The 14,372-nt window shown below is 46.8% G+C and overlaps 1 protein-coding gene across 1 annotated transcript in view; it reads left to right on the forward strand.

The window, feature by feature from the left end:
* Window positions 1-10,468, forward strand: part of LCT (lactase) — a 49,593-nt gene extending 39,125 nt beyond the window's left edge. The window contains exons 12-17 of the mRNA XM_039229946.1: window positions 1,074-1,276; window positions 3,613-3,722; window positions 6,163-6,297; window positions 8,077-8,300; window positions 9,125-9,352; window positions 9,987-10,468. Coding sequence (XP_039085877.1) covers window positions 1,074-1,276; window positions 3,613-3,722; window positions 6,163-6,297; window positions 8,077-8,300; window positions 9,125-9,352; window positions 9,987-10,207 — 1,121 coding nt within the window. The 3' untranslated portion in view covers window positions 10,208-10,468. The remainder of the gene's footprint in view (window positions 1-1,073; window positions 1,277-3,612; window positions 3,723-6,162; window positions 6,298-8,076; window positions 8,301-9,124; window positions 9,353-9,986) is intronic.
* Window positions 10,469-14,372: the final 3,904 nt, after the last annotated feature.

A 14,372-nucleotide genomic window follows, 5' to 3' on the forward strand; every position in this document is an offset into this window, starting at 1 on the left:
CCTTTTCTCTAGTTGTGAGCTCAAGAGAATAAATTTCTGTTCATATGATTCCTTGGAATCACATGTCAAAGCCAAAAAGTACCACAAACTGTTACCACACTTATCTCCCCTCGATCCTTGGTCAGTGCTTTGGTTTACCCTTCCTTCAACTTCCTTCAACACATGAGAGGTGGCCTTTCTCATGACATTCGCTCTCAAGGAATCTGTCACCTGCTTCCATCAGCTACCTTCTCCAGCCTTACTTCCACCTACTGTGCCAGGATGTCAACTCCCAGGGCACATACTCTGCTGGGAACTTTGCCTGGGACATAGGAGCCGCTCACTGGGGGAGACGAACAGAAACCAACATTTACCAAGTGTCTTCTCACCAGACAAAGTGCTGTTCGGTGCTTCACATACGCGATCTCATTTCTTTCTCACAAGAACTCTCTATTGCTCACTTTGCCAAGGAGGAGCCTGAAAGATTGAATTACCCAAAGTTAAACAGCCAGTGAGTAAGAAGTGAAGCCAGGATTTGAATTTCCTTCCTCCTAACACCCAAACCTACACTCCCCCAAACACAGAGGCCACCTATAGGCAGAGAGTAATATTCTTTTTTTTTTTTTTTAATGTTTTATTTATTTGAGAGAGAGAAAGAGAGCGAGCGTGAGCAGGGGAGGGTCAGAGAGAGAGGGAGACACAGAATCTGAAACAGGATCCAGGCTCTGAGCTAGCTGTCAGCATAGCGCCCAATGCGGGGCTCGAACCCACGAACCGTGAGATCATGACCTGAGACAAAGTCGGACGCTTTACCGACTGAGCCACCCAGGCGCCCCAACATGTATTTATTTTTGAGAGGCAGAGTGCGAACAGGGAAGAGGCAGAGAGAGAGGGAGACGGAATCTGAAACAGGATCCAGGTTCTGAGCTAGCTGTCAGCACAGAGCCCGACGCGGGGCTCGAACTCATGAACCGCGAGATCATGACCTGAGCCGAAGTCAGATGCTTAACCGACTGAGCCACCCAGGCGCCCCCAGAGAGTGATATTCTTGGCCATGTTCGTTCCTCACTGACATCCATGTGTTGTGTTTCCAGGAATCTCCTTTAGGCCTGGCACTGCCCCCTACATTGTTGGCCACAACCTAATAAAGGCTCACGCTGAGGCCTGGCATCTCTACAACGATGTGTACCGTGCCAGCCAAGGTGGCGTGATTTCCATCACCATCAACAGCGACTGGGCTGAGCCCAGGGACCCCTCCAACCAGGAGGATGTGGAGGCAGCCAGGAGATACGTCCAGGTGTGTTTGTCCTCTGCTCATTGTTACTACTCTCATCTGTTTTCCCTCCTGTCATGAGCGAATGGAAATATAATTAGATTACAAAACAAAGATTTAGGCTGAAGCCTGTTTTGCTATTACCTTATTTTGTGAACTTGGGAAAATCACTTAACCATTTTTGTACCTTAGTTTTCTCACGTATGGAGTGGAGATGACCTATCCATATCATAGGTTTGCTGTGATCAAAGTTCTTTGGGGTGGAGTTTTCTTTTAAGTCTTAAAAATGATTTGTACATGTACCCCTTGCTGCATGCAACCCTGGCTTGAAGGTAACCAACAGAAACCACCTCCTCAATCTCTGGTTTGACTGTAGTAGGGGATAGAGGTGGGCTGCAGTGTTACGCTTCACCTCTAGGTGTCACGATCTATCTAATTTTGTTTACTTGGCCTAAGACTTCTGGAGTCGGGTGTGAAACTCCTTAGTGCCCCTAATTTTCCGATTCTATGAGTTTAAATAAGGACATCCGCCTTGGTTCATGGGATTTTGCCCCTAGGAAGTAGAGTCACTAGTAAGCAGGGGCCAACAAAGTGGGCCATGCTTATTTCAGTGTGAGCCCCTGACATGAGAGAAAAGAATGGCCTTTGTCAGGGTACAGCTTTCCCCTGGCTCCTGCTAGTTTCTCTGATGCAGTTAGAAAGCACCCTCTCTCATGTTTCAGCATCAGAAAAGAAAGGCAAGTGTCTATCTCCACACTGTTCACCACTTTTTGGCTCTGTGGAGAGGCTGCAGACTTCAGCATTCCGAGGGGACAACATGGGTCTTGGTTTGCCAGACTTTTCACAAGAGAACTTGGTAACAGCAATCAAAATAATGAATGCAAATATGAGCTTAATATTCTTTTTTTTTTTAATTTTTTTTAATGTTTTTATTTATTTCTAGGAGAGAGAGAGAGAGAGCGAGCGTGAGCAGGGGAGGGTCAGAGAGAGAGGGAGTCACAGACTGAAACAGGCTCCAGGCTCTGAGCTGGCAGTCAGCACAGAGCCTGACGCGGGGCTCGAACCCACGAACCGCGAGATCATGACCTGAACGAAAGTCGGACGCTCAACCGACTAAGCCACCCAGGCGCCCCTAATATTCTCATTTTTAAAAAAATGTTTATTTTTGAGAGAGAGGCAGATTGTGAGTGGGGGAGGGGCAGAGAGAGAGGGAGACACAGAATCTGAAGCAGGTTCTGGGCTCTGAGCTGTCAGCACAGAGCCTGACGCGGGGCTCAAACCCACAAACTGTGAGATCATGACCTGAGCTGAAGCCGGCTGCCCAATCGACTGAGCCACCCAAGTGCTCCTTGGCACATTTGTTACTGAGAATAACAAATATTCTCATTTGTTAGCCAGCCAGAGAAAAGGTCTTGGAACAAAATAAATGCATCCTTCATTTTAGATTCACAGAACTGGTAAATTAGAGCAGTCAGTTTTCTGAAATCAAACCCCCAAACCTCAGGAAATGTTAGGCTCTAATCTCTTAGACTGAGCCACTTGTTGGTGAACTGGGATAGTGCAGCCCAGAACCTGTGATCCACATATGCCCCAGTAAAATCAGCTTCCATGGGAAGTCACGGTTGGTTACCTAGAGTGAGCAAAGCCTCTTTTGCCAGGGTGTGTGTGTTCCAAAGCCTCCTGAGAACCGAAGGCTGCCCTCACCACATTTCAGCATCAGCCAGCAGGTGGGGGTGGGGAATGGGGAGAGACCAAAGAAGCCTCTCAGGACCCCAGCATCATAGCATTTGTGTGCCCGTATCCTCCCTGAGGGTAAGGATGACCTAGACCCCATTCAAGAAAATCGGTTGAAAAGTTCCCCCGAAGTTCAATAGGCTGTGAATCCAAAGCCCATGAAGAATCACCCTTTGCCTTGGAAAGCCAGGAAAGCCTTGCATTTCAGCCCTCCCCAGAAAGTTCTGGTTGATCCTTAGGCAGGATGATAAGGAAGGACCGGGTTTGTGGTAAGAGGACACCCACAGCCTAAAGGTGTCTGTGTCTCCCAGTCTCCTGCAGAACCCTGCTAAGGGCAGGCAGGCAGCAGCTATTGGGTCCTGAGGCAGTGCTCCATGAGGCGCATTGCTCTTGGGGCTGCAGGGGTTGAGAATGTAGCTGCGCCCCCAAAGGGGCTGTAGCAGGTGAGGAGGCCTGTGGGCATTGAAGCTGGAACGTGCAAGCAGCCAGAGGAGATGCGGGTTGAAGACTGGCAGCTGGGGAGGAAGGAGGGTGGTTGTGAGGTCAGTGGCTTGTGGGCAGGAAGCTGCTGTCTCCTGGTGTGCACCCGTTAACGCCCAGGACGTCACCCCCAACCCCACCTGCAGTTCATGGGAGGCTGGTTTGCACATCCTATTTTCAAGAATGGCGATTACAACGAGGTGATGAAGACACGGATCCGTGACCGGAGCTTGGCCTCAGGCCTCAACAAGTCTCGGTAGGTTCTGGTGCCCACATGCTCGGCCAGGGAGGGGTCGGGAGAAGTCTGGTCTGTGATGCTGAACTGAGGTTTCAGGTGGGTAGCTCAGTGGTATGAGTGTGGCTGTTGGGGTCGGAGAACTACTGTATCTCTACGCTTCCCTGATTGCTGGGGAGACCAAACACGATCGTATATGTGAAGCTTTCAGCCAAGGACAGGGCTTTGCTGTGTGTTTGACAAAAGGTAGATGTGATCATTTTTATTCAGCAGAACAGCCAGGAAATCTGTCTCAAAGGCTCCCACTTCTTAGCTATCCTTTCCCTCACTGCAAGGACGAATTCCCCTGTTTACCAGATCATCACCTTCCCGGTGAATCTGAGCAGCAGTGGGTGACGGCCAGGCATGGGTTTTTTGTCATTTGGTCAGTAGGGGGCAGTGGTTGCACCACTGCTGCCCTATTCTGGCCACTCCTCTGCCTGTCAAGGGAGTAATAGCAACATCAACACCTAACATTTATCCTTCTTCTGTTGGCGCTCTTAGTCCTATTTAGGAAGGAATAAACTGAGGCACAAAGATCATGGCAAGATTACCCAGCTACTGAAGTGATGGAGTTGGGATTTGAAACCAAGGTCCACCCTCTGGGTTTGAGAGTCATCTGGCTGGGATTAGAGGCATGTGAGGAGGGGGACAGAGTGACCTTATTTTATGGGAATATAGCGTCAAACCCCAAGGGAACTTGTGTGACTGTGAGCAGGGGAGGTTACAAGCAATTCGAGAGGCATGAATCCTTCACATAGCCTGTTAGTCTTTCCCTTATGTAGCCCAGCAGTGCAGGTGACACTGCTCAGTGCCTATCCCGACAACACGCTGCTGCCCTGGTGGGGGCAAGTCCTGCTGAGTGAGCTGTGCCTAAATGTCTGAACAGACAACTCTGGTCTCCAACAAGCAGGCCAGCCCTCCAGTCCATCGACACAGCTCCGCTGGGCACTCCTGTGTGCCCGGGTCAGGGTCAGGCCCAGCAAGGTCCACGTGAGGAGAGGCTTCCAAGTCTGGCTCCTCTGGCTGCCGACATGCCAGCTGGGGTGACAGTGACCGGACCACTCCAAGGAGTTCTCTTTCCTAATTTCTTCGTGTAGAGAAAACTCAGAAGAGGTTAGGATGGGATGAGTAGAACAAGGAGACTTCGTGGACAAGGGGCAACAGTAGTTAAGCTGGGCCTCAACAATGAATAGTGTGTGGGAGGGCAAAGGGCATTCCATCCAAGGGGAAGGGTGTGAGCACTGGCCTAAAGGGAATGATTGAGGTACCTGCACCCGAGAGCTGGGGACCCAGCCCCAGTGGCAGTGGCGGCGGGGGCAAGGCCACAGAACAAAGGGCCTAGAGGCTGGGCCAGGGCTCAGCCCTGATGCCACAAACCCTAAGGAGTCACCGCTGGCTCCTGGGCAAGAGAATGAGAGGTGTGAGGGGTCTGGGCTTTAGTTTTCTCCCCGTGTTGCAGAAACCCCAGGGAGGGAAGGTTTTGACCCACTAGGTTAACAAGGTAGCAGAAATCTTAGTCAGGATGCAGGTGTCAGGTGCCTAAGCAGGGTCATCTTTAAGCTACTGTCCTAAATTAGCAGCCCCAGGGGTCCCCTGTCAGGGCACATAAGTAATCAGATTTGGCTGAGAGGAACCTGTGGGTGCTACACCCAAACGCGTGTTAGTCACATCTTGTAAAAAGTCTCTAAGTACTTAGAATACATGTGGAAAATGCTCCACCCGATGTTAAAAAAAAAAAAAAAATCATGTGAGCATAAAAGTCCAAAATCTCCAAAGTTCAATAAATTTTAAAAAATGTTTCCCCATAATAAGTATGGACTTTGGAGAAAAGAGGCATGCCTAAACATCCCATAACAAAAATAACAGAGAAACGCAGGGCAGATTATGAAAACACAAATTATAAAAGATACTATGGCCTTGAGAACATCAAGGATTAGTCTCAAGGGATGTATCTCAGACCGGTTTTTGATTTCAAAGATGGTAAATATCTTAGATGGTATTTTATCTCAGATGGTAAATATTACCAGTTGCATGTTAATTTCAGAAGATCTTTGCTGACAGTAGAAGGCCTCATGCGGGGCTTGAACTCATGAACTGTGAGATCATGAAAAGTCGGATGCTCGACTGATTGAGCCACCCACGCGCCCTGGTCCTCTGTAGTTCCATTTGGTCGACAGGAAGAGGAGGGTCTTGCAGGTTGATGGTCTACGGGGAGGAGCCTTGGGTGCTTTCAGCAGCAGCTGGAAGGACCTCTCCTTGCTCCTGGCAGCTGCCCCCCTCATCACCACCCGGCCTGTATAGTTCAGAGCGCTCCCCCAACCCTGCCCCAGGACGTTCTCTTCCCAAAGTATGACCCTCAAGCCCCACACTCCTAATGTCTCCTCCCCTGCCCCCCCCACCCCCCCGCCCCGGCTCCCAGGCTCCCAGAGTTTACGGAGAGTGAGAAGCGGAGGATCAATGGCACCTATGACTTTTTTGGATTCAATCACTACACCACCGTCCTGGCCTACAACCTTAACCACGCCTCTTGGATCTCTTCCTACGATGCAGACAGGTAAGTCTGACAACAGGGCACACGGAACGGTCTTTGGAGAAGACACAGGTGCCCCTTTGCCCAGCTCTTACTTCACAGCCTCAGAGAGCCGCCTGCTGATGCCGTACATACATCCTGGGGTTTAAAGAGGAGTCCACCCCCGAGATACCCAATCAAAGCTGTCAGTGTGCTACTTACACCAGCAGCACCTCCAGGCTGCTTCCCATGGAGAGACGTTCTTTCAAACGTCTTCGAGATTTCGTGATTTTTCTTCCCTTCGTTTGCTTCTTTTGACAAGTTTGTTTCACTTAGCAGGTGTATTTAAGTCAAAATAATAGTAAGGTGGAGGGTTTTTTCCCCCTTTTTTGTGATAAAGGTCAAAAGATTATTTTTGCCTTATACACTCACCGTGGAAACATTAGAGAGCAAGAAGAGGAGAAGTGTATGCATGTGTGTAGGGAGTATACTACCTCTTTTTCTCTTAATATAAATATATAAGTATATATATTATATAAACTATGTGTAATATAAACATATAGTTTAGTAGTATTAACATACAAAAATATATTACCAAAAACCAGGACTATATGTATATATACTGTTTTTTTTAAAGATTTTAAGTAATCTCCACCCAACATGGGGCTTGAACCCACAACCCTGAGATCAAGAGCTGCACATTCTACCAAGTGAGCCAGCCACGTGCCCCTATTTTTTTTTTTTTTTAATATTTTTTATTTCTAGGAGAGAGAGAGAGAGACAGTGTGAGCAGGGGAGGGTCAGAGAGAGAGGGAGTCACAGACTGAAACAGGCTCCAGGCTCCGAGCTGGCAGTCAGCAGAGCCCGACGCGGGGCTCGAACCCACTTTCTCAGCGAAAGTCGGACGCTTAACTGACTAAGCCACCCAGGCACCCCTTATTTTTTTTATAATAAGCATGTTTCCAATCAGCTGTGAATCCGTCCAGGTTCTTAGAAAACAAACACCTACAGCCCCACTGCATCCTGCATCCCCCAGTCACTTGCTGAGGGGGCTGAGAAAACTCCCCTGCTGGTCCCTGTCCGAGCACCCGTTGGACTCTTGCTGTCCCATCGGTCCTTACACTCGGCCCAAGGTGAAATGTCCCAGGTCTGGTCTGGCTGAGCAAGATAAATTTAGTTACTGATTAAGACTACATTTTTTGTTTTTTTTTCTGAAGGATTTGGGACATGAAGATCTAGATAACTGGTCCTTACTTGAAATTATCACTCTGGAGACGTTCAAGTTTGTTTCCCCCAGCGAGTGCTCCTTTAGCACAACCTGTTGCCCTCACCTGGCCCATCACTGAAGAGCAGTGGGGTCTTGGGCACCCGAAGCAGGTCCCAGCCTACCTGCTCCCTGGGGTCATGTCACACACAAGGTGTGCTTGTGGTGTTGAGTACACGGTGGTTGACTCAGGGGAGCCCATTCTCTCTCCTGACACAGCACTCATCCCACTGGAGATTGTGATCAGGGAATCCCAGGGCCCTTTCACAACCGGTGTGAAGTACAGTCTGTTAGCGCCCTCCAGGGGGTCCAGTCCATGAGCAGAGACCATTCTTTGAACACGTGGAAAGAGAGCCGACGTGGCCTGTCAAAGCTACACGGGCACGGAGCAGTACGAGTAGGAGGCTATGAGGCAATTGACTCTTCCGTGTTTAGTTAGGATTCTCAAGTCTAGACTAAAGCTAAGGCTTTTCCTAGTATAAGTCCTGTTCCGTGTTTTGTGCAAAAGGCCTCTTGGGATTTACAAACTGAGACTGAATCTCTCGTGTTTGAACCTACAGGGGAGTTGCCTCCATCACAGATCGCTCTTGGCCAGACTCTGGCTCCTTCTGGCTGAAGATCACACCTTTTGGCTTTAGGAGGATATTGAACTGGATAAAGGAGGAGTACAACAACCCTCCAATTTACGTAACAGAGAACGGAGTGTCCCAACGTGGAGAAACTGACCTCAACGACACTCTCAGGATCTCTTACCTCCGCAGTTACATCAACGAGGCGCTCAAAGGTAGGACAGGCCTATCCCTTCCTCCATGTGCACCTGTCACCACTGGAAACACCCTGCTAACATCTGCAGGGAGGGGAGTACTGCACTCCCGAGACCCTGTCTTGACGAAGAGGCAGCTTCTCACTCCGCATGGGTTTAAACTTCTCTCTGAGGCTACACTCCAAGTCTTCCTTTCTAGACTGAGGCTCAGCAAGCAACCTGTTGCCTGATACAGGGAGGCCTGAATGCCGGGCCAGGGTCATTCTCTGCTGGATCATCCCTGAGCAGCAGCGCTCTGATGAGGGCAGGGGCTAGGAGGAGCAGGGTGGGGGGGTGGGGGGGGTGGATGGTAGTGCAGGGTGTCTTTTGTTGCCCAGGGAGAAGTTTGAGACCCTCAGCTCAGCAGAACCACCTGGGACGGGACTAGGACAAGGGACTATTTAACCCTGAGTCCAAGAGACTTAGCACTGCAGCAGTGGAAAGAAACGGTTAGAAAGTCCTATTCCAGTGAAAATGTTTTCCAAGGGCCCCTTACTTTCTTTAGGAAGGAGTATGAACATTCTAAGGCAGTGCCCAAGACTGGTATCCCAGCATGCGGAGATGGGATCGTAGAGGATTCAGCAGGACTAATGTAGTCTACCCATGTCCCCTACTCCCCTCAGGGACGGGCCTTTCTAGCAACAGCTGATGGCTCTGTACGTCCATCCACAGAGGACCCTGCCTGCACCTGCAAGCGGGGACTGTGGGCGAGCCGCAGGCAGGCATGGCTTCCGTAGGCCGGGCGGGATAGTGTCCTCTGAGACACAGGGAAGGAAGCTCACGCTGTGGCCTCTGCATTTGAGCAGCCGTGCAGGATAAGGTGGACCTTCGAGGATACACGGTTTGGAGTCTGATGGACAATTTTGAGTGGGCGACAGGCTTCGCAGAGAGGTTTGGTCTGCATTTTGTGAACTACACGGACCCTTCTCTGCCAAGGATCCCAAAAGCATCAGCCAAGCTCTTCGCCTCTATAGTCCGGTGCAACGGCTTCCCTGACCCTGCCACAGGGCCGCACCCTTGTCTCCAGCCAGAAGGTGAGATGTGGCTCGGGGAGGGACAAAAGACAGAGGGTTAGTGGGGCTTTTTGATCTATTTTCTTCTAGTTTATTGCCCTCCTCTCTGCCTTACCACTCCCCTCATTCATTCGACCAGTATTTTCTTTCTTTTTCTTTTTTTTTTTTTTTAAATGCTCCAGACACTCACTCTTAGGATGGAACAAAGAATCTTAGGGTTGATGTTACATAGAAACTAGGGCCTGGTCTGGGAAGAGCAGGTCTAGATTCTTGTCCCAGCCCTACTGCTAACTGTGTCGTGATCTCAGGCAAGAAACTAGGCACATGCCACCAGGCTGACATGAGGATCTAATACAATGACTGCAAACTGTGCCTGGCTCGATGTAAGGAGCCCAATATTTGATGACTGAAAAAGCAATAAATTACTATAGAGAAGAAAGAGATAAGTATCCACTTTAATTGTTGACAGGTTTTTTAAAAATACAACTACTTCATTCAGAGGTTCAGTAACAGTGAAAGGGACGCACCCCATCACCCAGCAATGCACTCACTCTGGGTACCTGTGTGACTTCTCTATTTCAAGGATCTAGCTTGGGCTTCACATAGGCTAACACTGACCTGAAGACATCATCTGTCCTTTGTCGTCCTCTCCTAGATGCTGGACCTACTGTCAGCCCCGTGCAAGAGGAGGAAGTTCACTTCCTGGGGTTAGCATTAGGTGTGACGGAAGCCCAGACAGCTCTGTATGTACTCTTTTCTCTTATGATTCTTGGCATCTGCTGTGTGATATTTCTGTCATACAAGTACTGTAAGCGCCCCAAGCAAGGGAAAACACCACCAGGCCAACAGGAATTGAACACTGTTTCTGCATTCTGACCTACAAGTTCCCACCTGCCCCAGTTCTGCAAAACAAATCGAGTTTATATGCCTTCACTACCCACAAATCTCCTTTAGATCTTCTCTTCTGCCCATAGCAGACTTCTTCATGAAGGCTTTCTGCACTGTTGGAAGCTACTTTAATCTTGAAGGCTCTCCAGTCTCTAATTAAAATGGAAATATCTGTATCTTGTCCCAGTTATCAGGAATTCATTAGGACATTGAAGACTCTGCACCTGGCTCCTGTCCAGAGGTGCAGGCACTGAACTCATCTGGTGGGTCTGTGAGCCACTTAATTTCAGTGGGCTGTTTTAAGGTTCAGAGACTTTAAAGGTAGAAATATGAGTAAAAACCATATAAATCCTTTAAACAAGAAATCAACTCCACTGTGTGAATGGACTGCAATGTCATCTCCTGCCCTATCTTCAAACTCCCTCTCCACCTCATACCTTGTGTTAATCAGAAAAGAAAATGGTACTGTGAGCTGTGCCCTAGGTCCCATGGTTGCTTGTCTTTGAGAGGGTAGGTTCCACAGAATCTACACAGCCACACAAGCCCTTTGGGGCTTCTAAGCTTTCCTACCAGACCAAGGCTTTCTGCTTACATTATATATTCCATTGGCAGAGAGACCCTAACATACAAAAAAAGATGACCTCTGAATGATTTATTCCCATCATATCTACCTTTTTTTGTCCTTTCTGTCTCTCCCCTGTCCAGGATGACTTCTAAGGACCCAAGTATGGCCTTCAAGGTTCTGTCCTCGGTTCACTTAGCCTGTTTCCTTTCTTCTTCTCTCAATCTGTGGTAATTCTGAACCTCATGTACGTCTTTGACTAGCCCATCTTCCTTTGTATCTTTGCAAATAGCATTCTTTTCCCTAAGATGCCCCTTCTCCTGAAATGCCTTCAAGTCTCAGCTCAAATAATGCACTTTCCCCTCAGCACAGCTTCCCTGAATCCCCCAGGCAAACACTATTCCTCTCATTGGCTTCTAAATACCCTACTACAGCTAGTCCATGTTATACTGGAAGTGCATATTTCTCTACTATCAGCTTCTTGAGGATAAAGGACCATGTCTCACTGTCGGTAGCAAGCACATTTTAGAGACAGGGCATAGAAAGCACGTCTGCTCCTTTTGTGTGTTTATTCACAAAACACACCCAGAGTAGTGGTGGGAGTAGAAGAAGATGTGGTCTTTATCAACTCCCCTCAAATACACTAATGATAACAAGACAATCTCAGTGTAGAATACTTAAGAACCTATTTGGCCCAACACATTCTTTCTAGATATCTTGGAGAATGTTATTTAAAAATAAAGTACTTTTCAACTAGAGTTTAAAAGACTGATCATGGCATGCACCTGGGTGGCTCAGTTGGATAAGCGTCCAACTTCGGCTCAGGTCATGATCTCACGGTTTGTGAGTTCAAGCCCTGCATCAGGCTCTGTGCTAACAGCTTGTAGCCTGGAGCCTGTTTCAGATTCTATGTCTCATTCTCTCTCTGCCCCTCCCCTGCTTGTGCTCTCTCTCAAAAATAAATGTAGAAGAAAATTTTATTTGTTGTTGTTTTTTTTTAATTTATTTCTGAGAGAGAGACAGCATGAACAGGGGAGGGTCAGAGAGAGAGGGAGACACAGAATCTGAAGCAGGCTCCAGGCTCTGAGCTAGCTGTCAGCACAGAGCCCGACACAGGGCTTGAACCCATGAATGGTGAGATCATGACCCGAGCTGAAGTCGGACGCTTAACCGACTGAGCCACCCAGGCGCTCCTGCAGAAGAAAATTTTAAAGAGTGAACATGATCAAAGAGCCTGGCTGGCTCAGTTGGTAGAGCATGCAGTTCTTGATCTCAGGGTCATGAGTTGAACCTCACATGTGGCATGGAGTCTACTTAAAATAAATGGGTGATCATACTTGAAATTTTGTTTCTTGCAGGCATTCTTTACCTGAATTTGCCATATCTGTATAATATTCCTATCCAATGTTTCACTGCCAGTGGCCCCAACCTGACAATTTGTGGTTACACAAGCATTTTTCTCCATCAACAGACTGGAAAAGTATCAGATGAGGGTAAGGATGGTTCTAAAAGTGATATTAAAAACACTTATTAGGCAGAAAGACTCAGTATTACAAATCGCAAATTCAGTGTACCTTTTTGGGGACAAAAAAATCTATAAAGAGCCAGAATAAACTGGGCAGAAAAGGAATATTAAAACATTATAAAGTTAGTTTCAAAAAACAGCTTGGGTAATGGAGAGAGAAAAGAAAGATCAACAAAAGAAGAGAGTTGTACATAAACCAACTACATATGGGCATAAAGTACATGGCAAATGTGGTCTACCAAACTGGGAACTGGGAGTAGTTGATAAATGGTGGTGGGTCAAGTGGTTAGTTAGCTCCTGAGGACGGCAGCCACAGGGAAGCGAGGAGAATACTAGGACAGCTGGGTGAATTTTTTAAAATTAATTTTTAGGGGCACCTGGATGGCTCAGTCGGTTAAATGTCCGACTTCGGCTCAGGTCATGATTTCACAGTTTGTCGGTTCGAGCCCCGCACTGGGCTATGTGCTGTTAGCTCAAAGCCTGGAGCCTACTTCAGATTCTGTATCTCTCTGACAGTTCCCTGCTCACACTGTATCTCTATCAGAAATAAAATATTTTAAAAATTTTTAAAAATTAATAAATTTTTAAAGAAAGGTATTTAAGCAAGACTTAGGGCCCAGAGGCCATCAACAAAAACACTGATAAATTTGATCACATTAATATTGTGGCAAAAACTTACTATCAACATATTCATCAAGAGATAAATGGGGAAAAACTATAGCATATGCTAGACAAAGGGCTAATTTTCTTTATATACATGGAATTCTTATAAACCAACAGAGATGAGGGGCGCCTGGGTGGCTTAGCCGGTTAAGCGTCCGACTTTCGCTCGGGTCATGATCTCACGGTTCGTGGGTTCGAGCCCCACGTCGGGCTCTGTGCTGACTGCCAGCTCAGAGCCTGGAGCCTGTTTCAGAGTCTGTGACTCCCTCTCTCTGACCCTCCCCTGTTCACGCTGTCTCTCTCTCTCTCCTAGAAATAAATAAAACATAAAAAAAAATTAAAAAAAAAAAAAAAAAACCAACAGAGATGAAAAAACTGCAAATACAGGCAGTTCTCAGAAAATAAACTGAAATGACCAATATTAAAAGATGTTCAACCTCATATGTGATGAACACAATCATATAAAATGTATATAATTTTTCACCTACCACTGATAAAGATGAAAAAGTGTAACAGTGTTGGTAAGAACATGGGGAAATTGACATTCTCAGTCACTGCTGGTGGTTCAATTCAAAGAGCCTTTAGAGGAAGCAAGCTGGCAGCATCACTTATAATTCAAAACTGCAAACACTCCATGACTCAGTTACCCAAACATACCCTACAGATATATATTCACAGCTAAGAAGATCGATCCTGTCACAAAGATGCTCACTATAGCAAGATTTCTAAGAGAAAAACAAAACCCTGTAATAACCAATGTACGCCATGAGAAAAAGGAGGGTAAGTTGGGGTATATTTACCAAGTAAACTGCTATGCAGACAATAATCAGAATGAGGTAGTTGTGTGTTGGCAGGGAAAGATCTTCAAGACTGTGTAAGTAAAAGAGCAGGATGCAGAGTAGTGTATATAATATGATTGTATTTACAAAATAAAGATCACATTATTTGCTTCTATATGCATACGGTTTTCCTGTAGGTTACAAAACGTGACTTGAGGTTATTTGTGGAGAACAGGATTAGGGGTAAGATGCAAGGGAAGAGACTTCATTTTCATTTTACAGCCTTCTATATACTGTTTTGAATTTTTTACCAAATATACTTTTAAAAATTTAAAACTGAGGAGGGATTCTCCTACTCAAAGATTGTGAACCATTCTTTTTTGTGTTTCTCTGAGGTCTGTATTGAACTTTTTTCAAGGCAAGCTGACCTGAGGTACTCTAATGTTCTACAAGAATATTTCTAACAGTTATTAGCAAGGTTACACCCATTTGAAAGAGTTTGGTATTCTTAATACCACGTACTGCTATATATTTTTTTTAAGATTACAAACCTTTACTCCAATGGGATGCCTAGTGGAAATTTTTTTTTTTCAAATTCACTTTTTAAATTATGCAAGTGATAGG

This window comes from Hyaena hyaena, unplaced genomic scaffold (assembly GCF_003009895.1).
Source record: "Hyaena hyaena isolate Hyena2069 unplaced genomic scaffold, ASM300989v1 scaffold_41, whole genome shotgun sequence".
NCBI lineage: Eukaryota > Metazoa > Chordata > Mammalia > Carnivora > Hyaenidae > Hyaena > Hyaena hyaena.